Source organism: Motacilla alba, chromosome 14 (genome assembly GCF_015832195.1).
Source record: "Motacilla alba alba isolate MOTALB_02 chromosome 14, Motacilla_alba_V1.0_pri, whole genome shotgun sequence".
Taxonomy (NCBI): Eukaryota; Metazoa; Chordata; class Aves; order Passeriformes; family Motacillidae; genus Motacilla; species Motacilla alba.
In genome coordinates this window covers 14,001,992-14,029,944 of record NC_052029.1, presented here as the reverse complement: position 1 = coordinate 14,029,944, position 27,953 = coordinate 14,001,992, and the positions used below count along the sequence as shown (strand labels likewise).

At 52.3% G+C, this 27,953-nt stretch overlaps 1 protein-coding gene across 3 annotated transcripts in view; it reads left to right on the top strand.

Moving 5' to 3' along the window:
- PEMT (phosphatidylethanolamine N-methyltransferase) overlaps positions 1 to 24,277 on the top strand; it is a 42,139-nt gene extending 17,862 nt beyond the window's left edge. For all 3 annotated transcript variants that reach the window (XM_038151354.1, XM_038151352.1, XM_038151353.1), the window contains exons 3-8: positions 4,747 to 4,862; positions 12,584 to 12,729; positions 17,177 to 17,288; positions 21,283 to 21,357; positions 22,124 to 22,184; positions 22,889 to 24,277. In XM_038151354.1, coding sequence (XP_038007282.1) covers positions 4,747 to 4,862; positions 12,584 to 12,729; positions 17,177 to 17,288; positions 21,283 to 21,357; positions 22,124 to 22,178 — 504 coding nt within the window. In that variant the 3' untranslated portion in view covers positions 22,179 to 22,184; positions 22,889 to 24,277. The remainder of the gene's footprint in view (positions 1 to 4,746; positions 4,863 to 12,583; positions 12,730 to 17,176; positions 17,289 to 21,282; positions 21,358 to 22,123; positions 22,185 to 22,888) is intronic.
- The last annotated feature ends 3,676 nt before the right edge of the window (positions 24,278 to 27,953 follow it).

Sequence of the window (27,953 nt, the reverse complement as noted above, 5' to 3'; positions counted from 1 at the left end):
GGCAAAGGTCAGCCAGCCCCAGTGCTTGCATTTCCACTCCAGCCAGCTCTGCTTCCCTGCCTGCTCTTGGGAGCCCCCCAACCAGGTGCTCGGGTCTGTCTTTTTCCTCCCTGTCTTTAGATACATGTAACGGCTGTGAGCAGGGTTGTTTTCCAGCATCCAGGCAGTGACAGAGAGCAGAGAATTGTCCTTATGCTTTAATGAGGGATTACAGGGAATCAGAAAGGGAAAGATGGATTTTTCGTAACAGGAACAGGTCGATGCCTCTGGTCTCTGTGGGTGAAATAAGGGCACTATCAGGTTTCGTGCTCTTTCAGCAGGTCAGGAGCCAGCTGGGGCATGTCTTTCCCAGTGGGAGATGCTCACATGGAGCCACCTAAGCCCAGAGTCAGGGATTCTCCTGCCCTAGCACCCCAGGGCTGGCCTAGGAGAGGTCAGACTGAAGGAGAAATTTATTCTATCGGAAGAAATTCCTTACTATAAGGATGATGAGGCCCTGGCACAGGTTGCCCAGAGAAGCTGTGGCTGCCCCATCCCTGGGAGTGTCCAAGGCCAGGTTGGAGCAGCCTGGGATAGTGGAAGGTGTTCCTGCCCATGGCAGGGGGTGGAATGAGATGAGTTTAAGTTCCCTTCCAACCCAAACCACTCTGTGATTCTATGAAAATAAATTTGCTCAAATCAGTTTTATTGAGTTGGGGCTGGATCACCCATATATCCAGGGTTTGCCCTATGGACTTGCATCCTCTTGGGATTGGGGCTCAGATGTACCCTGGAGAGCTCATTGTTCTTCCTCTGGACTTTTCATGGCATCTCTGACTTATGGACCCCTCAGCAGGGTTCCTAGACCCCATGGGATGGGGAAAAATCCTTCCTGCTGTCAAATACTGTGAGATGGGTATGTAAAGGGAGGACATCCTGATCACTGTCATCTTTTCTCCATCCCAGACTTGGACACTGAATATTTCCATGCCAACAGTTTGTGCAGGGCAAGGGCATCCCAAGAAATGTGCAGAGCATCTCCCTGGATGGATGATGGGATTTTGCAGGATGTAGACCCAGCCCCTCAACTCTGCTCCCTGGAGAGCTGGGAAGCAGACTTTCACCTCAATCCTCCTGTGCCTCAGTTTCCCTTGATTTGAAAGAAGCTGCTAATCCATCCCAGGCTCCCAGGAGTGCCACAAGGCTAAATCCACCAGTCCCTGCACATTTTTCTTTGGGTACCATGGTGATGGGGCAATGTGAGGACATAAAATGACTGATTTGCATTGAGATGCGAGGTGTCCCTTTGTCCCGAGCCTTTGGGCTATCTGGTTTCCTTGCCCATCTCTGGGGCAAGCCAGATATAGCAATGGAGTCACATGAAACAGCACAAAGGCTCTAATTCAGAGCTGGGACTGAGCAATTAAAATGTAGCGTGTTCAGAAGGCAGCTTCCCTGGATGGCAGACAAAAAGAATCAATTTCCTTCAAACAAATACTAAATATTAATGAGAGGCCATGGTCTGCCATGCACACAGAGCTGGAAAGAGCATTTCCCGTTGATCGCTGCGGAGGCAGGTTCGTGAGATGAAATTGCTTTTTGAATGGTTTTTTGTGGCCTTTCTCGAGGTGGCTCGTGGTTTGCCTGCCCAAAAAAAAAAAAGAGAAGAAAATGGAAATGCTCTGTGTTTCCATTTTCCGTCAGGGCAGGCATTGGGGATGTGTGCCTGTGCTTTCATTTTTGTTTACGCACTTGCCCGAGTGGTTGGGGAAATGTCTTGGATCGGTTACGTAGAAATCAGCCCCAAATTTACGTCTAGAAGGAAGCAATTCCCTGGGAACATCAGCCAGCTGAGCCTGCCCCCAGAATGGCCTGCCAAAGGCAGAACATGGGACCCAAGAGCATCCCTGCCTTTGCAGCCACATCCGCTTGTTGATTTATTCCAATAACGAGCATTGGGGGAAACATTAAAAAAATTACTTGCAGCCCTCACCAAGTATCCTAAAGTGAAAGCAGAGTGCTGGGAGCTTTGGAAGAGGAATTTTTTCTATTGCTTTGACCCTTGGGTAAGTCAGGAAACTTTGTATTAACTCCATCTCCAAACTTGGAGTTGGAAGAAAAATAAAAATGCTCCTCTATCTCCTTTTCCGGGACACACAGCCCTGACATGGGGCTTGCCTGTGGTCAGCGCAGTGCCCACCTTAGCTGGGAGGGCAAACAGCACACCAGGAATGGGTGCAGCCCCCTGGGAGACTGGTGGTCTCAGCCCTGCTCTGTCCCACACACGGCTGTGGAAGCTGCTGGAAGCATTTTGCATCCGTCACGCAGTACATAATAACACATGGGCTCACGGTTTTATAAAGCCATTAAGGCTGCTGCGTAGCTGTGGGTCGATCGAGTGCTAATATTAGCTCAAAATGATTAAAATTAGAAAATTAGAACCCAGCCAGAAATAATTAGTTGTTCAAGGAATAGAACCAGAACCGGAACTAATTAATTGTTACTGAAATATCGCCGCAGGGCCCGGTGGGTGCCGCCGCTTCCAGCCCCGCTCTGGCTCCCAGCTTTGCTTGGGATGGCTCCTGTGTGGGCTTGAAAAGGAGCCTGGGGTCCCATCTGAAGGCTGTGACAGCTAAATAAGAGTTGGCATCTCAGTCCCAGCTGTGTGATGCAGCACAAACTGGGCTGTGCTGGGAGTGATCCCATTGCAGCTGTGGCAGCTGCTGCCTGAAGGGCTCGGGAACACGGCCCCTCATCCCGGGATTGCTGCCCAGATGTGCCTTTCTAAAGGTGAGGGTAATTACAGTGACCGCTTCTCTGGCTCCCAGAAGCACACCAGCTTTTCCCTGTGATCCCAGTGGATTTGCCTTCTTCTTTTCCTTCAGCTCTGCTGCTGCTGAGGTGCTCTTCAAAGCTCCCTGCGCAAGCCAGGAGCTGCCATCCATGCAAACGCTGCCAGAATAATTTCTAGGGAATTAGGAAGCTGGTACACATAACTGGCACGTGGCTGCATTTTTCTATCTGTGACTCAAGTCACCTGTATGGTCACTTCTTTTTACTTTCCAAAGGTGGTAATGCACCTTATATTTCTTTTTCCACTCTCTCAGCACTCAAACAGCAGCTCCGATTTTAGCAGCAGCGTGACGCACGGTGTTTTAAATTCAATTTAGAATACAAACTATTTATACCAGCCAGAAAAAGGCAGTGAAGCAGCTCTCTCTGTCATGAGTGGATTTGTAATTTCAGAGCAATCATTGCATAACTAATTGAATCAGCTCTCAGCATGTGAAATCAGTGCCCCTGCTTATCAGAGGTTTTCATCGTTTCCCCCCTCCTGAAGGCAGCAGTCCCCCTCCACCAGCAGCACTCTCTGCTTCTGCATCAGCCTGGGAAGAAAGCGAGACCTGCAAAGCTGCCTTTTTCTGCTCAAATTGAGCCAATAAATTACCAAATACATTCAGAGTGGATGAAGAGCTGGGTTGCAGGTGTCCCCAAAAGCTGCCCAGGCTCCGTGCGAGGGAGTGAAGTGCGTTTGAAGCTAATCAAGTGCCAGCCATGTCTGGGAAGCAAATTGGTGCCACAATGTTCTGCTGACTCCCACTTCCTGCTTCATTGCCCAGGTGTGCTCTCTCTCCTTGGCTGGAATTTTGGGTCTGATGTCTGATCCAAACCTCCGGCTTGGTGCCTGGAAGTGGAGCCTGAGAGGGCGATAAATATAGCGGCAGCTTTCCGAGAGGTGCAGCAAAGGTAGAGGATAAAGTAGCTGCAAGGGTTTTTCTCAGCTGGGACTTCTGGGCCTGGATTTGGTGCCTGGGGTGGATCTGGTTCTGCAGATTTTGGGAGCAGCTCCAGCCACCTGCATGCAGCAGCCCCTAGGGTGAGAGGGCATTTCCTCATCTCTGGGGCAGTTTGGGAAGGGGCCCATCAGCATCTGCAGAACAGGGAACTGAGCATGGGAACCAGGGAAGAGTGTGCTGTGAAGGATGCTGACACATCCCCAGGGATGCTGTGTGGGGATGTGTGAGTCCTGGGCTGTCACTGCTGGGCTGGGGTGGGTGAGGAGGGCAGAGTAAACCTGAATGGCTACAATTGCTGAGTGTTAGTGAAGGCTAAGATGGTTAAAGTGGAAGCAGTTCTCTGGGCAAAGCTGGCAGATCTTGTCTTGGGGAAGCTTGAGAGAGAGCTTGCAAACTTTTCTGGATGTGCAGAGGGAGGGCTTGTTCCTGGCAGGAATCCCTGAGACTGGTTGTGGGAGATGCCACAGCCCAGAAAATGAGAGCTGAGCATCCCTGTGGTGCATCCCCTACTCAGGGATCTGTTTTCCTTTCAGGAGAGCTATGTTAGGATCCATGGCAAGGCCTCTTGTTTTGGTGGCCAGGGGACAGCCTTAACAATGCTCTCAGCCTTGTTGGAGACGTGTCCTTGTAGTCCCTAAAACTGATGTGCAGGGTATTTTCTGGTTTGTTTTTGTCTTTTTTTCTGAGCCTGTTGAGCCTGTTTGAGCCTCTTGTTTTTGGTGATCCTGGCTGACCTCGTGTGCAAGGGCATACGCAATGCGAGCAGGGTCTGGCACAGGTGGGAGAAAGAGCTCCCATCCCCAGGCTGGATTCAGCCGTGTCACATCAGTGGCCTCCACTTGTTCCTTGCAGAAAGCCACACAGACAAAGTGTTCTGAGCGTGCGAGGCCAAGGCTGTGGGATTTGTGCTCCTGGGGCAGCGTGTTCCAGGCACCCCAACCACCCACTTTGTTTTCCCTTGTCTCTCCAGGTGGCCAGATGGGAGCACAAAACACGAGCACTCAGCCAAATCTTCGGCTCTCCCCGTGCTGCCTGTTACTGCCTGGGTGCTGTGATCCTGGTGCTGAACTGTGTGCGGAGCCACTGGTAAGGAGCTCACCCTGCTGCTGTGTATCCATGGAAAGAAATGCCCCTCTGGAGTGAGGGGGAAAAGGGACATTTTCTCAGCAGTGTTAAATCCAACCCCAGAGTATTGCTTTTCCATGGTTGGATAACTTCAGGCAGCAGCAGATTTATTCCAGGATTTGTAATAAAGATGAGGGATGCAGCAGCATGGCAAACCCATCAGTTTCAGCGGTCGTTAAGTGTCACAGGTTGCCTTGCTCTGCTCCCTGGGGACGTTTCCTCTCTCCTGTGAGCAGCCCAGGTGGCAGGGCTGTTTACACAGGGTGGATCATATGTAACAGCAGAATTTTTTTTTTTGTTTCTTGTAAAAATCATAAACAAAATTAAAGCTGCTTTTAAGAAGCCGCAGTTTCCTGTGCAGAAGAGCAGGATTACCTGTGCACTTAACCATCAGTCTCTTGAAATTCTTATCTGCTATCTCCAAACACTACCTGTGCTAGCTAATAGTACTGTATGACTGATACACCATACTCCATGGGAACATGTCCTTTAACGCTCCCAGTGCAGCAGAGAGGTTTTACTGCAGAAGATTTCCTCAATGCCAGCAATTTATCTGCGATCTGGTTGGTTTTATCTCCGCTGCTGTTAGGAGAGACAGACTCACTAAATTCCCAGATTCAATTATACCAGGGTCACAGCTAATGGGTTGTTTAGTACTCTGGGTAATTTCCCAGGCGCGGAGTTCTCAGGTTGGAATTTGCACATGTATTTAAGAGCTCTGCTTTCCTGGAAATGACACCAGGACCTGCCCTTGCCCTTCTGTGTTTGTCCCAGCCACTGCTGATGGCAGAAACTGAAAGAAAGCTTGCAGGGAACAAGGCTATAATCGAATGCAGAGGGCATGTGTATGTGCTGCTGATGTCTTAGTGACACAGCAGGCTTGGATTTTGCTGGAGAATGTCTCGACAGTCTCTTGCACAAATTACATAGTCACTTGTTGTCTGGAAGCAATGCAAAGCCCTGTCCTTGCCTTTAATTAAAAACACAGCTGGTGGAGGGACAATCTTCATTTCCAGTGGTCCTGCTGGCTCCTGGGTCAGTGAGGCTCATGGGTCACAGCAAGGCACTGAGAGGGAGCTGCTGGGAGAGCCAAAGTGGCCTCGTGTGTCCTGGCACTGTGTCACACTTTGCCCCTGCAGAGCCCTTGGAGCCCCACCAGGGCTGGCTCTGCTCTGTGTCATGAGTCTGTGGGGACTGTGGGGCTCACTGGGTTGGGCTTTGCCTGTGCAGCCCAGCAGTTGGGCCCTGAAGGAAACAGCAAGGTTGATCCAGGGGCTGGAAAAGCCCCCTCTGGACCTTGGGTTTGGAGGAGAGGCTCTAGAAGATGGGGCAGCTCAGCCCCAGCAGAGCACAGATGAGACAGCCCATCCTGATGGGCCAAAGCCTTTCAAATTACTGCAGTGGAAAGTTTATTTTGCTCAGATGTTTCCACGTGGCTGGGTTATTCCCTCCCCTTTCCTTGGTGCTGAAGTTGGCCTCAATGATGGCTAGGAGGCTTTGGAGGCTCTTCTGGCAAGGCAAACCCTTAACTGAGGGAGGGATTGGGTGGTGCCAGGGTGATCAGCTGCTGGAGTTACCCCAAAACACACCTGGAAGCCTCACTGCCTCCATTCCCAGCTCAGTGAGCCCTCCAGGGCTGCCCAAGGCTCATTGCTCCAGCCTGGAGAGCTTTTGCTGCTTGGCAAGGATTCATCCTGCCCTTTACCCTTGCAGGATGTTACAACTGGGTCCAACATGGGGTTCCTCTGACCAGAGGGGCTTCATGTGACACAGTCACTGTCATCTCAGTGACCAATAATGCTGGGAGAGACCCATCTAACCTGCTCTTGCTATTTTGCTTTTCCCTTTGTTTTATTCTCTGAGCATGTTTTCTGCTCCTCAGCCCCTTGGAGAGCATCCCAGGGTGGCTTGTGCAGAGCGTGAGGGCTGCTGATAGTGAGCAAAAAGGCAGCCTCAGGGGTCCCTCCACCTCCAGTGCTGTAATCCAGCCTTTAAAACTCCTCTTTTCCTGCTCTGGGGACTTGTTACGTGGGTGGGGGCTGCCAGGGAGCGATGAGGAGCCCAGGGGATATTTTCTTTTGGTTTTAAAAGCCTCCTTCCTTTTTGCAGCTGAATTTTTGAAAGGCTCTGAGCTGGAGGCGGAGGAGAGGAGGGCAGAGCAGACAGAACTTTGAGAGTGGGTTGGCATTTTAGCTGACAGCACCTGGGAGCCAGGATGTGTGGCTGCTTCACCACCCGCCCCACGCTGGGTCTGTGCTGGTGTCCTTCCTCAGCCCAGCACCCTGATGCTCTCTGCCAGCTTGGCTCCAAAAGGATACTTTGCATGTAAGAAGAGGGATGTCTTCGTGCTCAATTAAGCAATTAGATGCTTCCCAGCTCTCAGCTTCATTATCAGCCTTGGATTGCAATCCAGGCTGACCTGTGACCAGAGGGGACCTGCTTAGTCAAGTGCACAAGACAAGCATCCTTAATTGCTTTGGTGCAATGATTATTTTCATTACAACAGTTTCTTTCTGCAGGAAGCAAGGAGCTTCCATCACCGAGGTTTTAATCTGTGAAAACAACTCCTGAACTTTTGAACTGCGTGCAGTTTGTGGCTGTTATCTGTGTGACATGGGACGTGACAACCTTCACTGTCCTCCAAACTCACATCCACTATCTCTCTCTCTCTCCTCCCTCACCATGTTGCTGGTATCTTTCCCTGCATCAGTTTAATGACAGTTAGCCACTGGCACTGCCTCCAAACCTCCCTGCACTGCCTTTGGCACACCTTGGCACACTCCCCACCCTCGGGTAGGTACACAGAGAGCTTCTGAGCCTCCCTCCTGAAGGGTCTTAGGATGACCTTAAAGGCAGCACCCACGTGCACACCTTGACCGGGGGGGCTGCAGCTGTTGGGGTGTCTCAGTGTCAGTCCCACAGAGGCTGTGCCAGCCAGTGCCACTGGCAGTGGCTCAGTGGCATCGTGCTGCAGGCTGGCATCGAGTCCTGCATTGATGCCACACTCTGGGTATTGCCTCCTGTGTGGATTTCTCACTTGGGGCTGATGCTTCCAAGAAAATAAATCCGCCCTGGGACGGGATTTTGCACAGAAAAGGGGTTGGTTGTCATTACCAGGTAGTGCCTCTCACCTTATTCTCAACCCTGTTTAATTTCGTGAGCTGGCACCATGAATGAGTGTGCTGGAAATGGCATCGATCCCAGAACCACAGGGCCCTGTGTGCAGAAGTGACCGAGGTTGATGATGGGAATTGAGCGTGGCCTGACAGGGCTGGTGCCCCCTCTGAGCCACGGTGCCAGAAATATCTGATACCTGTTCAGGAAAAGCCCCAGGGAGCCAGCAGCACCTCCTGCCCACGGCATCCAGATGAGGAAACCTCACAGCTCAGATGTAAGGCAGGGGGAGAAGCTGCCACAGCCCCCAGCTGACCTAAATAACACACACACCCCAGTGCTGTCAGAAAAGCAGAGTCATTATTGGCAGAAGAAGCTGTGAGGATGATGACCGGGCTGACAATTGCCAGTGGTATCGGCAGGACGATTTCGGTGTTGTTGAGGTTGCTGTTTTCTAATGAACAAGATCTTTTGTTGCAGCTTGTGCTGCTGGGCACCACTGGATGGTTTTTATCCCTGTTGCCTCCTTTAGCCAAGAAGAACAAAACCTCTGGCGTGGGGGACAGACCGACGCCCCACACAGTGACTGTGGCACCTTGCAGGGGTGGCTGTTGTCACCGAAACCCTGGTTACCTGTACCTCTGCTGCTTCCTTGCTGCCTGCTGGCCCCTGGCCCAATTCTGCTCCAATTGTGCTTCTCAGCCCCAGTTTCCAGGCTGGTTTTTGGGATCAGTCAGGGAGCACTGCTGGGCTGCTCCCTGCAGCGACCCAGTTTGCTGGACGAGGTCTTTGTCCTCCTTTGGAGGAGACGGATGACAAAATACACTTGGTGGGGGCCACTGGGAGATGCTCCCAACAAGACCTAGAAACCTCAGCTTCTCTTTTAGTACAATATTTCTGTGTTTTCATCCTGCTCCACGTGGCCTTTGGGGATGTGTTTCGGACTGTGACTTGTTAAATTTCCTGCTTGAATAAATCAGCACCTGATGTGCAAACCTGGCTGCACGTCCTGTCCGTGTCCCAGCCAGAGGATCTGCTGCCCCTTTCCCTCATTCCCACTTTCTTCCTGTGAGCCCACTGGCGTGGCATGTCCATCCCCATAGTGCAGAGTCACTCCAAGTGGTTTTCAGTTCATGTGGTATTTTATGTGGCAGACAGAAAGAGGAGAGACTCAGACTAGATATAAGGAAGAAATTTTTTATGAGGAAATGTTTTATGAGGAAACACCGGTTGCCCAGAGAAGCTGTGGCTTCTCCATCCCTGAAAGTATCCAAGGCCAGGTTGGGTGGGGCTAGGAGCCACCTGGGATAGTGGAAAGTGTCCCTGCCCATGGCAGGGGTTTGGAACTGGATGGGCTTTAAGGTCCCTTCCAGCCCAAACCATTCTGGGATTCCCACAGAGCACTGATGAGACTTTGGAGTGTCTGAGCAAGCACCTCTCTGTTTTTGGGAAGAGTGGGCACAGCAATGCCTGCTGCCTTGGCTACTCCTGTCCTGCCAAGACTTAGCCAAATCTGCCAGTTTGAGGCAGAGTTGAAGGATTTGGACTTTTCCCAGCTGGTGGGGAGTCTGTGCCTCTGGTATCGTGCTTCAAGTGTGGGGAGATGTCAGGGGAAGCCCCATTACCTTTGCAAAAGCTGGGGGCATCTTCCAAGCCCCCCTCATGGCAGCAGCCAGGGATGTGACCAAAGTAGGTCTCAGCCTTGCCACCCTCCCCTGTGCTGGAGGAGGGATGGATGCTCCTCACCATGGCAATGGCTCAGCTCAGCACAGAATGCAGTTCCAGGTACTGGGACAAAGCCTGGCTCTAATTGATGTCCTCTTGGATGCTGAGCTGCGCCGCTGCCTTGTCGTGAGCCTGAAATAAATGTTGTCACCAACGTGACTCAGAGGCACATGAAGGAAGGGACTGGTTTCATGACTGACTGAAATATGTCGTCTTTCAGGAGACCAGCTCCCTAGCAAGGGAAATGCCCCAAACCTTGTCCTTCCCTGCCAGGGAGGGGGAAACACAGCCAGGGAGGCTCCCTCCCCGTGGTGGATGCTGCAATAATTGATGGCTCCGTGCTGCTTGTCACGGCCCGGCGTCATAAATGCTTAAAAGGTTTATTTACCAATTCTGAAAACTCCTGAGCGCATCATGTTTAATGCAAATACAGAGTGTGTTTAGGAAGATATAAACCATTCCTAGAGGGAAAGGCAGTCCATTATCTCCGTGCAAACACCTCCCTCCCTAGCTGCAAGCCAAACAGCAGGGAACTGAGCAAGACATGCTGATGAGAATAACTAATGCAGGCCTATCCGACCATGGAATGGAAGGATGGGATCATCTGGAGCAGGAGAGACAGCTTTGCCAAAACAAACCATGCCATGTGCTGGTTGCAAAACTTCCAGTGCTGATTCCCAGCCAACCAGTTCGTGTTCTTGAAGCCACCTTTGTTCAATGTTCCAAGACCGAGTCAGGTCAGGTCATCAGCACTGGACAAAGGAGCCCCAAGGATGTGAGAGGGTGTGCACCCAGCTCATCCAGAGCAGGAAGCAGGCTCTGAGGGCTTTGCTCTTTCTGTGCCTCTTTCTGCTTTGCCATCTCTTTGCCAATGCCTGGGATCCAAGGAGCTTCCAGCACAGCATTGCTGTCCCGGGTTTGCCTCCCAAATTGCTGTAAAAACCTGCCTGGTGCTGGTGCCCTCTGGATAGGTCCTGGCCAGATGTGGAGCCAGTCCCGTGCTGTGAAGGGCACATCCTCCTCTGTGTGAGGAAAGAGCTGCAGAGCATCCCCGGGGATGTCAGGGTGTGTTTTGAGTGTACAGCCAGGATTCCTCAGGCAGAAAGGCACATCCCTTCAGGGGGATTGCTGTCCTCCCAAAGCCAGGCAGTGCTGGTAGCAGGGACGTGGATTTTTTGGCTTCCTCCTAGAGGAGACTTGTGTCATTTAAAAATAACCACCACGGAGCTGATGCAAAGGGTTGTGCAGCTGCTGCTGCTTCACGGTGCAGCCAGATTTGTGTCTTCCCATCAGAAATGATTTTAAGCTAAGGCGGTGTGAGCCTGGTGAGCACAGGGAGCTGTGCTGGCCACTGGAGGAGGGCCAGCCCTGGGGACTGTGCCTACATTGCCTGGGGCCATGCTGTTGTTCCTCTGTCTGTGCTTGGCTCCTGGGAAAAGGAATTTCCCTGTAATTTCCAGAGTGTAAATCACCCAGATGCTGTGCTTTTGCTCACTTCTGCGCATATTACATTTATTCCATGTTTTGTTTCCTTGCTCCAGTCCAAACTGATGATTAAATGTCTTGTTCTGGGGTCCTAAAAACTCCTCAACAATAGAAAGCCTAGTGGGAGCAAGCTCAAAGTGAACAAAGGATATCATCCAGGTTCCCAAACCACAGAGTTTAAGTATTATCCTGGGCTTGCTTGGTGCATGAACTTGCCATCAAGCCTTTGAAAGATGTGTTTCCAGCTGCCTGGCCTTCAGCCATGCATGCAGGACTGTCTCTCTTGGCTTTTATTTGGGCAACAGGGAAAATCCAGAGGTTTGCAGGGCTTAGGGAAGATGGACACCAGGGAAAAAAGCTATCCCAAGCCCTGCAGGTAGCATTATGGAAGCACTTTCCAGCTGAGGAGCCCAGGACTGTGGGCAGGAATAACTCTCCTGGCCCTGACAGACAGCGGTGGCCAGAGGCGCAGGAGAGCTGTTATTCCACTTGAATTTTAGCCTCCAGGGTGCTCATTAAAAAAAGTCTCAAAGTTTCCTACCTCATGTGTCAACAACATGTGGAGAAACAGTGCGTAGAGCTCCGTGGGTCTGTTAGCTCCTCTCGCGTTATTAATGGTGTTTTTTAATCACAGCATTGTCTCTTTTGTCACCGCGCGTTCGTGTGGGAGCCGTGTGCGATGCTGAGCCTGCCAAGCCCTGCCCTGGGCACAGCTCGTGGGGGCTGAAGGGAGGGGTCACCATTATTCCAATCATAAATGAGTATTTGGAAGGCCAGACCCGGAATGCCTGCCCCAGCCTGGAAGGGAGGAGCTGTGCTGGCTCTCGAGAACGCCTCGTCTCTCGTATTTTCCTTTTGCTGTTCCAATCCTCCTCCTGACTGTCAGGCTCCAGCCGTGAATCACTCCTGGGCACGTGGCTAACACATGAAAGCTGCAAAATATTTTGATGGAGGGGAACGGGGGTGGGAGCACGAGATAATCCAGCCAATTGTTCCCAACCCTGTGCCGCGGCATCGCAGCCTCCAAAATTTGCAAGGGCGTCTGTCCCAGAGCTCTCAGTCAGGATGAAAACTGGGATTTGGTGAATAAGGCAAAGCATTTGATATCACAAGTCAGTGGGACTGGTATTTCCAGGAGTGAGCAAGGGTTGTGAGTAGAAATAGCTGCCCCAGATCAAGCCCTGGCTCCTCACAGTCTTCAGCTGATTGCTTCTCCTGTTGGGAGGTTGAGTAGGAAAAAGGGATCTGAAGAGGGGACCTCCTCAGCAGCTTCCCAAAGCTCCACATCTCCCAGGGAGACGTGGGTGATGTTAATTATGAATTGCTGCTTTTAACAGCCCTTGTTGTCTCCCCAACAGCTTCACAGAAGCCATGAAGAGCCAGCCGAAGCTGGAGGGCTGGGACTGCCACTGGACCTACTACTCAGGCTTGGCCATCTCAGCTGTAGGGACCTTGTTTGTCATCTCCAGCTTCTTAGCACTGGGATTCACTGGGACGTTCCTAGGTAAGCACTGAAAATCCAGCAGCTTTACCTGAAAGTGCATTTAATCCTTGCAGGGATCTCTTGCTAGGGCAGAGTCCTGTAGGACTTTCCTTGTCCTTGTTAGATTTGTCATTCTGATAGCAAAGCAGGACCCAACCCTGCTGTTACCACAGAGGGGATGGCACAGTGGTTTTATACAGCAAAGCCCATCACCTCCAGCATCAAGCCTGGAGGTTTGGAGCACAGCTGCTCATCTGCCAGCCCAAACACCCTCCAGGAAGGGACCCCAAATTCGAGACCTCACAAGTGGCACTGGCACAGCGGGTGTGAGCTGTCCAGCAGCCCTGCTCCAAGCACCCACCTGCTCATCACACGTGCTGAAGCAGGATGTTGTTTGCTCTCCCCTCTGCAATAAACCTGATGTTCGTTGACAGATCCTTTTATCTCCCGCTTTATGGCAGAAGGCATTTTCCACTGTGCCTGCTTTCACATTTAGAGTGTAATTCTGTTAGCATTGTTGACTTTGAAAACATGCCAGTATGTGTGGAATTCATAAAAATAAAGGAGAGACAGGAACAATAAATATCCAAGGAAAGGGGCAGCTCCTGCTGGCTGAAATAATCACAGCCCCAGCTTTGACACCTCATTTAGGCTGTGCTTTTGCAAGTGCTTTACAAACCAAATTCAATTAGCTCCTGTGGCGTCGCTAGGAAGAAGAGAGGGATGTAATAAGCCTTCCTGGTTTCAAGTGGAGTTGCAAAGAAATGTGTTGAGTTGGCCGAAATCCTGCTGCCATAAATAGAGCTCAGCACTCCTAAACATGTGCCCTCACCCTCCCAGTGTGCAGCCTCACTCCTGGGCCCCTGTCACACCCCTGTCCCTCAGCTGCCGGGCACCAGCATCCTCCCAAATCACCAGCAGCCCCTGAAGTGATGTTGTGCCTGTGGAGACATGTCCAGAAGGGCCAGGCACAGGAGTACCCGTCAGCAGGAGCTGCTTGAATGCTCCTGAAGTTCAGCCAGATCTGGAGTTGTTTACGTAAAGCCTGATTCATCCCACCAGGAGGATCCACTGGACTTGAACCGCTGGGAAAAAGCAAACAAGTGAGTCAGGCTCAGCGTAAGAGGTGAGAGGGCCCTGGCCCTCAGATCTGTATCCCTGAGGCAGGGCAGAGGTGGGTGCTAGTGGTCCATATAAGGCATTTCTGCTCCATCCTCCCTGCCCTGGACTGACACGGAAAGGACCAGCTCTCTCTGCTAGCAGGACATGACAGGCACCAGGGCAGAGCTGAGTCAGGGTGGGGACGTGCCACACGTGCCAGTGCAGCCAGGCTGGCTCAGGACCTCTGCAGCACGGAGGCATGGCCCAGCTGGAGCCCCACAGAAGATCCATCCTGGCGCTGGTAACAGCTTCTCCACTCCACACAAGCCCCATCAGTCCAAGTCAGCAAACTCTTAATGGAGAATGTCCCTCAGCGTGGTTTGTTGCCCAGCCAAGGGGAACGCAACGGGTCTGCTGGTCTCTGAGGATCTCATGTGGGATATTCTCTTGCTCAGGACTCTCTCAGGGCTGGTACTTCCAACATCCATGCAGGATTTCAGTGCTGCCCTGGTGCTGCAGGAGGAGCAAGGACTCCACATAGCAAAGGGCTTTGGCAAGGAGAGGAATTCAGCTTCTTCTCACTGTCGACATCTGAGCTCAAGAGAAGTTTTAAGAGAGCCTCTGACAACAGGCACTTCAAAAATTACTGGAGCTGGATTTGACCCTTTTGTGGGTTTTTCTACAGCAGTGACAGCTGAAGCAGGCAGGGCACAGGGCTTCCTGTTGAATTCCTTCCTTACAGCACATTAGGCTTTGGAGCAGCTGCAGAACACTTTGTCTGTCTAGTGTGGGCTAAATGGTGCAGTGGGAGCTGTGTGAGTCACCCTTCTCCAGCAGCCTGGCTGTGCCACCCCATCTCCAGCACAGCAGCACCAGCTCCAGATGCTGTTTGCAGCAGCTGGATGTGCCCCCTCTCCCTGGCAGAGCCATCCCTGGTGCCCTGTCTCCATGCTGTGCCCTCTCTGGGATTCAGGCATCACTTCAGCATCACTTCAGCACCCTCCTTTTTTCCATTTCCCAAAAACCACAGTGATGAGGGCTGGGCTTCTCTCAAGGCTGAGGGCGTGGAGAGGCTGCTTTGCCTGTCTGAGCCCATCTGCCCCATACCCCAGTGACATTTCTTCCAGCACTGACCAAGATTTCAAGTCAATCTGACTTGACCAAAGCCTGTCGCTGGGCCTGTAGAAGCTGACAGCTCTCTGGGGTGAAGCAGAGCTGGTGCTCCAGCCCAGGTCAGGCTCCAGGCATTCTGGGGCACCTTGCACAGTGGCTTTTTGCTGCTGTGATCCCACCCTGAGCAGTGAGATGGCTGCACAGACCTCCAGCAAAAAATAGCTCCTATTAGGTGCCAAAGTGCCTCAGCTTGTCAAGGAGCCGATTCCTGATTTGAGAGCTCAGTGAAGGCACAGGAGATGCCCAGGGTGATGCTGTGCAGCACAACACACAGTCCTGTCCCTAAGCATCTCTCTGAACGTAAACACAGAGAAACCACCTCCCTGGTGGTCATGTTCATTGACCTGTGCAGCTTTAGAGGCAGAAATTGCATTGGAAAAGCTCCTGGGGAGCTGCCTGTGTGCTCCTGCTGGTGGGGAGCCTGCCTGGAGGCTTGCACAGCCCCACCAGTGCTGGGCACAGATAAGGCCCTGCCAGCCCCACGGACCCAGGGCTTTGTGTGAACCTCCTCAGTGCCAGGGCCATGTGGGCAATGAGGTGTTCAGCTCAAGGGCGAGGGCGGGCAGGGGATAATGAAGCATTTTGACACATAAGAAAGCACAGAAATGGGCTGTGGCAGGGGGTGATGTGTTCTTTCTACCAGAACAATCTCAGAGATGTATTGCCAAGTAACTGTGAGAACATATAGTATGAATACAAGGCAATTATCTCACTTAGTGGCCTGCAGTTAAAACCCAAAAGCATTGTGTAATTGGGCAGGGGCTGTTTATCCTTAGAAATAAATGTTTTAGCACCATGTGAGGTCAAAGAAATTACACTACGATCCAGGTAATAATAATAACCTTGAATAGTTTGCACTCCTGTAATGCCTTTCATCTGGGTTTGTGAGCACTTTCTCACCATACATTAATCCTCGCCACCCTCTGTGCTCTAAGCAAGACTGATGTTATGATCAGTGCACAATAGCACCTGGAGGGACAGAGGAGACTTGCCCAAGGTCAGGGAAGGGCTGGCAGCAAAGCTGGGAGCTCAGCCCAGGGTGGTGGCTGAGGGACAGGCTGCTCCTCATGGATCAGTGCTTGTGCAGTGGACATGGGGCATGGCTGGTGCAGAAGGGAACTGAGCTTGGGAAGGGTCTGGAGCACCAGGAGTGGCTGAAAGAGCTGGTGGGGGGGCTCAGCCTGGAGAAAAAGAGGTTCAGAGGGAACCTTTTGGCTCTCCACAACTCCCTGACAGGAGGGTGCAGCCAGAGAGGGATCAGGCTCTGCTCCCAGGGAACAGGGACAGAGGAAATGACCTCAGGTTGTACCAGGGGATGTTTACATTTGATGTCAGGAAAAGATTCTTGCACCAAAGGGGTTGTCAAGCCCTGGCACAGGGTACCCAGGGCAGTGAAGGGATTTAAAAGTCTTGTAGATTTGTGGTATCGCTTGTAAGACCAACAGAACCAGAGATCTGCATCCTGGCCCTTTATCCCTGTGAAATGTTGCTCACAAGCTGCACATCTTCCTGTCATTTCTTTCCCAAGCTCCTTTCAGGAGGGTGGAAGGATTGCTCCAAGGTAGATGGGAAGCTGGTTGGATGCTGACAGTTCTGAAAGCTGTGCTCATTACAGATGACAATCACCCATTATCATCATCATCATTGTGCCAATAACTGAGTGTTTTGTAGGCAGAGGTGCTATTTTCTGAAATTCTGAGAAATTCTCTGAACTGTGAGGTAAGGGTGACATTGTGCATGAGGGCATTTGGTTGTGGTGGTCACGATGAGAACAGCTCCAAACGCCATCACACAGACTGGGTTCATTTTCACATTAAATGGATTTGATCCCATGCACTTGCTTCCTCGTGGAGTGGCGTTTGACGGGCAATTTTACAAATGAAAAAACCAGGATTAACCAGCTGGGACCTCGAGAGCAGTGTCCTGATGAGGGACGTGGCTGCCACCACCTCACTGCAATGCAGGAGCCTTCCTCGTGGGCAGAGAGCCATTCCTGGAAAAGCTGATAGACACAGAGTAAACAAACACAGCTTTTTTGTTGCTGTTTCCTCAGCCTGGAAGTCAGTGCTGAAACCCTTTGCTGTGTATCCCTGCCAGGGATGCCCCGTGGCACAGGGAGGGTACCACTGTGCCAAAGCCCCCCACGACTCCCAGTTTCATGGAGCCTAACCAGAAGCTCTCTGCTTGCTCTTAGGTGATTACTTTGGCATCCTGATGGAGGAAAAAGTGACCAGCTTCCCCTTCAGCATCCTGGATAATCCCATGTACTGGGGCAGCACAGCCATCTACCTGGGCTGGTCCCTCATGTGAGTACGTGCCCCTACAAGCACCTCTGGTTGTAGGGTCACTGTGGGGTCTCTCGGCAGGGCACGAGGTGCCAGGGTGCATTTGGGGCCAAAAAGACGCTGTGTGATGGCAGAGGAAGTGCAGCCTGCCCCGACTTCTGGCTCCCTGGCTATTTTTGTGCGTGGAAAATCTTGTGCTGTCTCGAAACACTCGCAGCATTTGTTGTAGAAAAATAAACAGCAGCCGAGTGCTGGGGGGAGAGGAGGCATCAGCAAATGCTCTGCAGCTGAACGAGGTCTTTGGCAGGCTCTGCACGTGGAAAAATCAACATTCGGGGCCAAATTCATGCAGGGTGTCACTCAGCAGGGGCAGGGCACTGGCATTGGGGAGCAGTGTGACCCTGCAATTACTCTGAAAAAAGCAAAACAAGCCAAGCCACCCTTTCCCCCAGCCCACGGTGAAAACACTTCCGAAACACTCCTTGTGTGATACTGCACAGCTTAATAGCCTGCTTAGGAGGAAATGAATAGGCTGTAATTTAGCAGCAAATGAGCAATATACTCTATTCAGTCTAACAAGTTTGATGTGGTTCTCATTTAACATCACATTTTATTTATTTGCCCAGGAGAAAAAAAAAAACCAACAAAAAACCTGGCTGTGTTACTTCAGGAGCCCATGGAGTGCTGCAGGCTGTTACCACTGGGTGTTTTGCACTGGTGCTCCTGACTGTGACCACCTCTCCTCTGCTTGGGTGGAAAAAATGAAGTGCTTTGCCACATTCTGGTCATTTTTTCAGCCATGTGTGCAGCCCCTGGCAATAAGTAAAGCCGATGGTTTCTCTCCTGTCTCCACTGAGCCTTGTTGCTGTTAGTTCTGCACTTGAAACCCCCCTGGGTGCTGTCAGGGCTGGCTGCATGAGGCTGCTGCCCTTCCTGGCAGAGCCAGGGCACTGGATGGGGTTTAAATCCTGGGAATGGTGCAGGATTTAAATGCCAAAGACAGGCAGTGCTGGGCACAAGAGTTGGCCACAAGGTCTGCAGCAGCACCCTGGAAATGTTTACATTGCTGTGGGGAGTGGGGCAGAGCTGGGGCAGGATGAGTCCCCCCCCACCACACCACAACCCCCACAGCAGCACAGAAGTAGGGATTTGACCAGGAGGAACTATAAGGAGATGTTTGTTTTAAAATCAGCATCAAACTACTTCCTAAAACCTTTGCAGAATCCACTGAAACCTCCTGAGCTATTTCTGTCGCAGAATCCCTTCTTCACCCCTCTCCTTGTGCTCTTCCAGCACAATTCTGGGCAGGAGCAGCTCCAAGCAGCTCAGGACAGCAGTGATTGCCTCCTTTTCTCGTTAAAAGGCTGCCACCATTAAGGCCAGCGAGGCGTGACAAATAATTGCTGTGAACAAATGGCTGGAGCTGTGCAGAGTGGCACCAAGACACCACCCACCTGCCCGGGGGAAGCTCAGCACAACCCTTCTCACCACGGTGGTTTTTTGGCTGCTTCTCTTCCCTGGGACCTCGGTTCATGCAGTCACAGAATCATTTGGGTTGGAAAAGAATTGTAAGATCATCGGGTCCAAGCATTAACCCAGCACTGCCATGATCAGCACTAAAACATGTCCCTAAATGCCACATTTACATGGCTTTTACATGCCTCCAGGGATGGTGGCTCCACCACTGCCCTGGGTAGCTGTGCCAGGGCTTGACAGCGCTTCCAGGGAAGAAATTTTCCCATTATCCAACCTAAACCTCCTGTGGGGCATCTTGAGGCCATTTCCTCTTCTCCTGTTGCTTGTATCCCTGGCTTTGCCCTTCTGCCAGGGAGTTGGAGAGTGAGAAGCTTCCCCCTGAGCCTCCTTTTCTCCAGGCTGAGCTCCCCTGTCTCCCTCAGCTGCTCCAGACCCATCCCCTGCCCTGTTCCCTTCTCTGGACACCCTCCACTGCTGATTTTTTGGAGGTCCACGCTTTCTGCTGAGGTCCCAGGGCTTTCAGAAGATGCCAGGTGCCTGCCCTCAGAGGCCAGAGCTGATGTCCCATCTCGGTGGCAGCAGGAGGGATGCTGGAGGAATCCTGCAGCTGTCTGATTCTGGCCATACCTGAAACACAGAGCACATTTGTCCTCCCGTGGGGATGCATCACACTCCTTATCATGGCATCAGAACCCACAGGATTGATCCATTCTCATCCATAAGGGATGAAAACACATCACATCAGCCTCTCCTCTGACTCCAGTCCAGCCTTAAAAGCATCAGGTGGGGTGACAACCCACAGCCAGGTTGGGGACAGACAGACTTCCCAAAATACTACCCAAAAAAAAGTCCAAGGAGGACAACAAAACCTTCCTGACTGAATCATCGTTGCTGCTACAATCAGATGTGGCCCAATATGTAGGTCAGACTCGTAAGAGGACAGGAACAGTTCACCCAAATGCTGCTCATCACCTGTGCTGAGCAGCCTCATTTCTGCTGCCAGACAAATGGAGCATTCAGTGAGTGGGGACAGCTTTGTGTGCCTCTGCTAGGGAAGTGTTCTAACTCACAGCAACAGGCTGTGTAAATCAGAGCTGGAGCTGCAGCCAAATGATGCAATTAGAGGTCTTGCTGTCAACAAACAATCATGTAAATTTGTTCTCTCTGATAGGAATCAAGAAGGAGACATGACTAAGCATGTAATAGCAGGGGCTTGGCAGAGAAGGAAGTTGCCCGAAGCTTCCTAATGAGGGAAAAAGTTATTGCAGAATGAAAATGGTGAAAAAGTGGAGATTTGTGGGTGCCTCTCCAGGGACTGATGAGGCTGGGTGGTACCCGAAAGTGGCTCCAGTATGAGGTTTAGGTAGTTCAGTCTCTCTCTGGAGGTGTGTTTTCCCAGCAGCACAAGTCACCTTGCACCAGGCTTGTGGGATCTTTATCCTCATAAAATCACAGAATGGTTTGGGTTGGAAGAAACTTTAAAGCTTATCTTAATTGTCCCCCTTAATCAGGACACTGGTGATTGCCTTTAACTGCTGGTGGCAGCTCTGAGAGGGGTGAGAGCTGGCTGTCAGCAAATAAAGTATTCCGCTGGTCCTTGGTGGGGAAATGTGCAAGGCCAGGCTGGACAGGGTTTGGAGCAGGCTGGGATTGTGGAAGGTGTCCCTGCCCATGGCAGGGCTGGGATGAGATGAGGTTTGAGATCCTGTCCAGTCAAAGCCATTCCATGATTCTGTGATTCTCTGACATCTCTCTTCAGAGCAGGAGGTGATGAGGATTTTTGCTCCCCAAGCCTCTGCAAAAAGGAGCAGCCATCCCCGTTGTGTCCTCAGTTCTTGGCCATCTCTCCCCATAGCCAGCCAGTGAGGAGCAGTGGTGACATCAGTGCCCCGTGCTGTGCCTGGTGACATCTGGCTGGAGGACACATTCCTGAAAACACCTTGAAATGGGTTTAAAAGTGATCCAAGCACCCAGCCCCAGTGCAGCACCCACCCCAGCACCCTTCCCAGGGCAGGAATGGACCTTCCCATCCCTTCCCATCCCTTCCCATCCCTTCCCATCCCTTCCCATCCCCATCCCTGCCCTGGCTGAGCCACCACTTGCGTGTGTGTGATGCCATACACTGCTCTGGCTCCTGGTGTCCCCTGTGCCCTGGGTGGCCCACCTTTTGGGGACATCAGGCGTGTCCCTCAGAGCGTGGGCTGGGAGCTGCAGCCGTGTGTCAGCAGCTGCTCATCCCTTAAACATCCCAATCACCTCAGGATTTAGCATCGAGGCAGGAGCTCTCACGGCAGAGACGTGCAGGGATCAGACTTAAAAGAAGTCACTGAAGTAGGCTGAGGGGGAGCCTTTGCCAAGTAACATCTGTCTAAGACAGTTAACATTAAGCACAAAAAAAAAAAATCCCAATCCTTTTGTTTGCTTCTATTTAATGAGTGAGCAGGAGCTCTCTGCAGCCCAGTGTCTCATTTCACTTTCTCAGCCAGGTCTTGCATAAGCCCATGTACTTACCTGATCTTTTCCTTCTCTTTCAAAACAGGCACGCCAGCCCAGCTGGCCTTTTGCTGACAGCTGTAGTGGCAATTTCCTACACAATCGCTGTGCTCTACGAGGGGTGAGTAGCTGTGCAGAACTGGAGAGCTTCTAATTATTTCTACCAGCTTTAACTCTCGAGGTTTCAGAGAACTGCACAAGTAGAGATGTTTTTTTCCCAATTAATTCAGCGGGGAAGAAGGAAAACAGAGGATTTTTTTTTTCAATTGTTTTGATAATGGGCAGATTCCACTCTGAAGCTATTTGCTGAGTTCTAGGAACATTTGTGTGTTTTGTTTTGGGTTTTTTTTTATCAAAATGAGGCCTTTTTTTTCCTTTTGGGTGCCAGATTCTGTCTATAGAAGAACAATAAGGAAGGCAGTGAGAGGACTCATTGTGTCTTCACAAGAGCCCCCTACAAGAAGCACTTGCATTTTGTAGTTCCTTGGATGGGCTTCTCTGCTGTTTTGCACCACAAAAGCCCAGCCAGCAGCACAGGATGGAGCAGCACAAAATAACTCCCAGAAGTAGCAGTTGTACTTCAGCACTGAAAGGTCTTCTGTATTTTCAAGGGAGGAGGAGATGCAGAGAGCCGTGGTCTGCATGAGGGGGAGCCTGGGTGTGTGCTGAGCCCTGTCCTGCTTGGCACAGGGATGGTCCTGTAGCTGCTCCACAATCCAGAGAGGCTGAAACCAGGATTGCCACAGCACAGGAGTAGTCAGGCTGTGCCAACCTGTGAAGGACCAATTTTGTAGGACCAAAAGGGAGCACTCAGTAGCCTTGATTTTAATTCTCCCTCCCTTCTTTTGCCCCCCTCTCTCCCCACATTCCCATCCTCCCAACTACAGGCCTTTCACAGAGGAGATCTACCGGAGGAAGCAGAAGGGAGTGAAGAGCAAGTAGCCCCAGGTACGTTACTGATGGGAACATTTCAGGGGCTGCTTTGCTGGGCTCCCCCACCAACGAGCATCCCAGCCCAGCCTTGCCTTCCCTGGCTCCTCCGGAGCCCTTCCCACACTTCTCAAAGCATTTGAGCTTCAAGCCTCTGCAGAATCCCAGGCAGAGAGGCTTTTCACAGCAGCAGTTGTGTCCGCCTCTTGGCACCCGACCAGCAGCCCCCAAATTGTTTTGATTATACACTTGAGAATCAGTGCGAGGGAAAATTGCTGGGAAGCTTTGAGGCTCCAGGCTTAATCTGAATCAGGCAGAAAAATACAACTATTGGCCATGGCAGGTGCTCCAGAGAGTGGCAGGGATGGTGTGAGAGGGCATGTGTGCCTGCTCGTCCCTCAGGGAAATCAGGCCTCCCTGCTCCAGCTGCTCTTTGCCTGAGCCAGGAACATTTCTGCCAGTGGGCTCACCCTAAAACCTCAGCCCAGGCTTGTTTTTGGGGGGGCCAAAAGCTTCTCCAACAGCACAAGCTTCTGGCCAGGCTCCTTTCCTGGGGGTTCATTGCCGTCTTGGAGCCCCCAGTGCATTTGCCTGCTGGTTTTTGGAGAGCTGGGACAGTCCCACGGCACTGCTGAGGTTTTGGCAGCACTGTGCTGCTGTGACAGAACTGCTGTGGCACCAGTGAGGTCCCCAATGGACTCTTGTCCCTTTGCCTTTTGCAGGGCTCTCTCTGGGGTACCTCGTGCCTCTCCGGTCCCCACACTGTCCGATTTGCCCACTTTCCTACTGAGATGTATCCTACTAATTAACCCAGCAACCCTTAATGAGCCAGCTGAGCTCCCTGCAGCACTGGAAGTGACCAGAGGAACAGCCTGAGCGTGGTGGCAGCTCCTTGCCACAGCCCATGGGAGATGGAGGTCCCTGTCCCCAGGGCTCTGTCCAGGTCACTGCAGCTCCTGGGAGTTCCACAGTGTGGGGCCTCCCCACCTCTTCTCCCACATCATTACTGGAGATCTGCAGGCAAAGAGGAATTCCCTTTGGACTGGAGGGAAAGCAGAGTAATGATGGAAACACCAGGAGCCTTTCCTAAGTGATCTCTGAGCAAATGGAAGCACCAGCTCCAGCTGGTCCTGAAGATCATCTGAAGGTGCTGCCTGAGAGCCACGAGGAGCAGGCAGAGCTCAGGTCCAGCAATGGAGAGAGCTCAGGAGCCCTTGAAGATCCAAACACAGATGGGGAAGGAACAGGGGAAGCTGCTGTGAGCTCAACAACAGCAAAACCTGCTGCAAGCCCAAAAAAACGACCCCTTATTTTTTGGGAAAGGAACCTCCCCATCCAGAGCTGCAGTTTCCCACCCGTGCAGAGCCCTGCAGCGTCTCCACACTACTGCAAAGGCTCTGGGAAAAGTGACTGAAAAGCACAGGAATGTGAATGTATGACCTAAAGCACAGCTCAGGGGCGTGGAGGGATGGCAGCTGTCCTGTGGGGAAGCCCCAGCATGGAGAAGACCCAGGGGAAGAGTCAATCCTTGTCTGCACTTCACAGATTAACCACCCCTGGCCATGTGTTGATTCCCCAGCCTTTCCTTTTCCCTGGGTCCACATGAGGGTCCTGCTGCCTTTCCCACCACTCGGTGCCTTCCAGCTGTTTCCCACTGTCTTGCAGGGGCAGTGGGAGGGAGGGAAGAGAGGCCAAGGTTTGTTTCTGCCTTCCACACGTGCAGCAGCCAGGTACAGATGTGCCCCTCCGCCCCTGCCACCAGCCTGTCCCAAAACTGTCCAGTGCTGACTCCTGCCTTTAACAGAGAGATTCCAGAGATGATGCTCCAGCCCCAGGCTCTGTTTTCACAGATTCCCAGAACAGTTGGAGAAATAAACTGTACACGACCAAACGAGCAGGTGCTGCAGAAGGGAGCTGTGCTGCTGCCAGCTCTGCGCGGGCACTGGAACGTGGCACCACATCTCAGCATCACTGTCCCCTCCACAGAGAGTCCTCCCTCTTCTCCATGTCACCTCCATGAAACGGTTCCATTTCCTCTTGCTTTTACACGTTGTAATTAACTCACCCTCCAGGCATTGCTCAGCAGAATTAAAAGTGTTGGTCTCTTTTCAGCCTGGCCTCCATTTCCTCCGGAAGGGCTCACGGATGCTGTGTTTGCGTTTCATCACTTCAGAACCATTACACATAGATTTATTTTTTTATTGCCATCTCAACCACCTTCCTCGCAAAGATTTGGGCATAGTATTTTATTTTTAGATAAGTTTCCACATTCCCTTCACGGCTAATGTTTATAGAGGGAGGCTAAACCTGCCCAGTACCCATAGCAACCATCGAGGAGAGGATACATTGCATTATTCAGACAATTTATGTCAGAGTTGCCAGTCCTGGCTCAAAGTCTCTGATGTCAATAAACTTGGATTTCTTGATAAGTGAAATCAGTATTTACTGGAGAAGCACGTGCTCATACGGGAAGAATTATTCCTGATGAGAACACAGCAAGGGCTGTGTTTGTGCTGTCTCATTCCCAGTCTGGGGACCATGTGTGCCTTTCCCAGTCCCTTCTGCAAGGCCAGAAGGGACCCCAGTGGTGCCATTTCCCTCCCCAGCCAATATCAGCCTCCTAAAACATGTGTCTGTCAGCATAAACCCCAGTGGTGGAGCTGCTTCCCATGCCATGCCCACGGCACCCCATGAGCCCAGGGCTTTGGTGCTGTGCTGGGACTGGCTTCACAGACTCCTTCCCCCTTGATCTGCCATTTCCAGCACAAAGCTTTTTGGGGGGCTCTGCCAGACACATCCCTGGGTTTAGCAGCTCTTCCCACAGCAGCCAGCACGGATTAAACGTCTCTGCCTTCACACGAGTGGTTCTGGCTGCCATCAAGTTGGAGTTTGATGTTTTGGAGGCACCTGCCCTGTTCCCTGAAGAGGGAAGGAGAGGAGCTGGAAGTTGATGTTTCAGCCCATCTCATGGGGTCTGAGCCCACCTTTCTCCCTGGGGCAGGGGGTGGCCTTGGCCAGGACCAGTCCCAGGTGTTGCTGTGCTGCTCCCCAGGGCTGCAGGGAGGGAAACACAGAGTCACCATTATTTATGTTGTTTTATGGTATTTAACAACAAGGAATTAGGGGACTCTCCTTGGTTGTAAGGGAAAAAAAAAAAGTGATTCCTCTCCAATTGCCTAATATTTCCAAGAATTTGAGATTACACAGGGAGGAGGTGAAACCTTCAGGCTGAGCACAAAGTGCTGGTGCCGTCACAGCTCTTTCCCCTCTTCCTGGCTGCAGCTGGGTCACATACTGCATGGATGCAGGGGTGGATCTCGTGGCCAGGGTCAGAAGGTGAGTCCTGCTGCTTCCAAAGGACAGAGCTGCACTGTGGGACCCCCAGGACCAGCTGGGTGCAGCCCCAGCTCTGCAGCAGCACAGGCAGGAGCATCCAGCTCTGCAGAGACATCGAGGACCAAATGGGGTCCCTGGAAATGGGGTCATGGGGCCATTTTCATGCCTTCAAAATCCAGGATGGGGCTTTCTGGGCCCACTGGAGCTTGGCAGGGAGGTTGTTTGCAGCCTTGGGGATTGCTTCACGTGATGCTGTGTGCTGACGCCACAGATAACACTTCCTTTGAAGTTTGGGATATTTCTCCAGAGCAAACACCAGGAAAGGAGAAACTAGTTAAATCTCAACTCCTACCTGGCAGGGACAGCTGGGTCACCCAGGTCATCATTCTGTGCTGCCTCAGCTCTCCCCGTGCCACCAGACAACCTCTGTGCCCACCCTCATGGAGGTTTTCTCTGCGTGGTGGTTTCCATGGCTCCCCCCACACATCTTCCTTCCATGGAACTGCACGTGGCAATTCCTTGGGATGAGAGGATCATCTCTACCCTAAACACCCCAGGAGCAGGGATGCAGGACCAGCTCCACAGGATGCTTCATCCAGGAGCACTTTGGGAGGTGGAGGCTGCATCCTGCGGTCCTTTCCCTGGTGGTGGTGACATCCAGGAGCAGGGACACACTCCCAAAGGCACAGAGGGACACATTCCCAAGGCTCTTCTCTCCCTTGTGACCGCCCGTAACCCCGTGCCCGTGTTTGCTCTGCCCAGGGAAGCTGCTGGGCCTTGCCCCAGGGGAGGGACCATCAGCCCTTACGTGGCAAACAAACACAGAATAAACACCGTGGCAAACAAACACAGGATAAACACGTGGTGCAATCAGGGTGGCACGTGTGGCACTGGCAGCACCGGGAATTCGCCATTCCCACCCCGCTCCTCTTGCTGAGTGTGCACCTTGGCTGGTTGGGAAGGTGGCAGGGAATGAGGGGCTCAGGGCTCTGCTGAGGGCTCCCAATCCCATCCCAGCACTGAGGCAGAACCTTGGCTTTTCTGCCAGTGGTTGGGATTTGATGTAAAAGCAAAGATGAGCTTTCAGCTCTGGGGGCAGTTTGGGCACTGCTTTATTGGGGATCCCTTGATCCAGAGAAGGTGGACAGGGGACACGACAGAATTTATGTTTGCAGGGGAATAAACCAGCCTGTTCTATCCCTGCTGTGCTGGGAAAACAATCTGGACTTCAATTGCTCACAAAGCAATGGGGAGAACACCCTGACGGGAAACTATTCCCATGTGGGAAACCCCAGTGCTGGAGCCCAAACAAATACCATGGGCAGGATGGGCATCCCAGGGCTGGGCTCTGCTCAGGGGTCTGGGATACAGCAGTTCCCAACCCACTGGTGTCCAGGGAAAGCTTTGGAATTTCCCCCAGTGCTGGAGAGCAGCAGCCGCAGCACCCCAGGGCCACTGTCCCCCTGCCCCAGGCATCACCCCTGTCAGGACAGGGTGGAGAAGGCTCCATCCAGCCAGCCCAGCCCAGCCCAGCCCATTTCCAGCCTCGCTCCGGGGGCCCTTACGCATGGAGCCCCTGCCATGAGGCAGAGGACAAGTTACCAAGCTGTTTTCTTTAATTTTCACACTGCAAAGCGGCCCCGAGACAGCCCGGTGAGCTGTATCCTCCTCGGATCCTGTTTCAAAGGAGAAAAATGGCAGGAATGTGCTGCTTTTTCCATGCTGCATTTTCATCAGGAGGAGCTGTTTATGGAGCACAGCTCCTTTCCCAGCCAGGGGTGCAGGAGGGCTCAGAGCCCCCAGAGTCCTGGGAAGATGTCAGGGCCAGGCTCTGCCTCCAGGGAGCCTCGGGGGTCCTGGATTTGGCCACGGGCTCGGCCTTTGTCCAGCTCAACTCCCCCAAATCCCAACTCCTCCATCACTGCACAGCCCCTCCATCCCTCAGGAGCAGATGTGGGACCCGACAGGAAACATTTAAGGCTCTGAGCCCTCAGCCCTGCTGCTCCTCCCTCAGCCAGCTGCTGCCTGGCACTGCCCCCCTGGCTCCCTGCCTCCTGCTGGGCTTTCATTCTGTCCTGCCAGCCCTGCCAACCATCGCTATTTCCATGGGAAATGCTGAAATCCACAGCAATGCATCCCTGGGGTCACCCAGCTCCCTCTCCCCTGTGCCTTGGATCCCAACCCCACCTGGTGCCTGTCTCTGGCTGCAGGTGAGTTTCTCTCCAATCCCAGAGAAGCTGAAGGAAACTCTGCTCTTTGGAAGGGAGCAGAAGGTGCTGGAGTTTGGGGACACGTCCGGGACATGGAGACACCTTTGTTCATGCTGGCAGGTTGTTGCATGACCTGTGGGCAAGAGGATGGGATGAAAGGAGGTGGGAGCTGGGAGCAGGGGATTTCCAGGGTGCTCCTGGCTGGAGCTGCACCGTGCTGAGCACAGGGATGGTGTCTCCA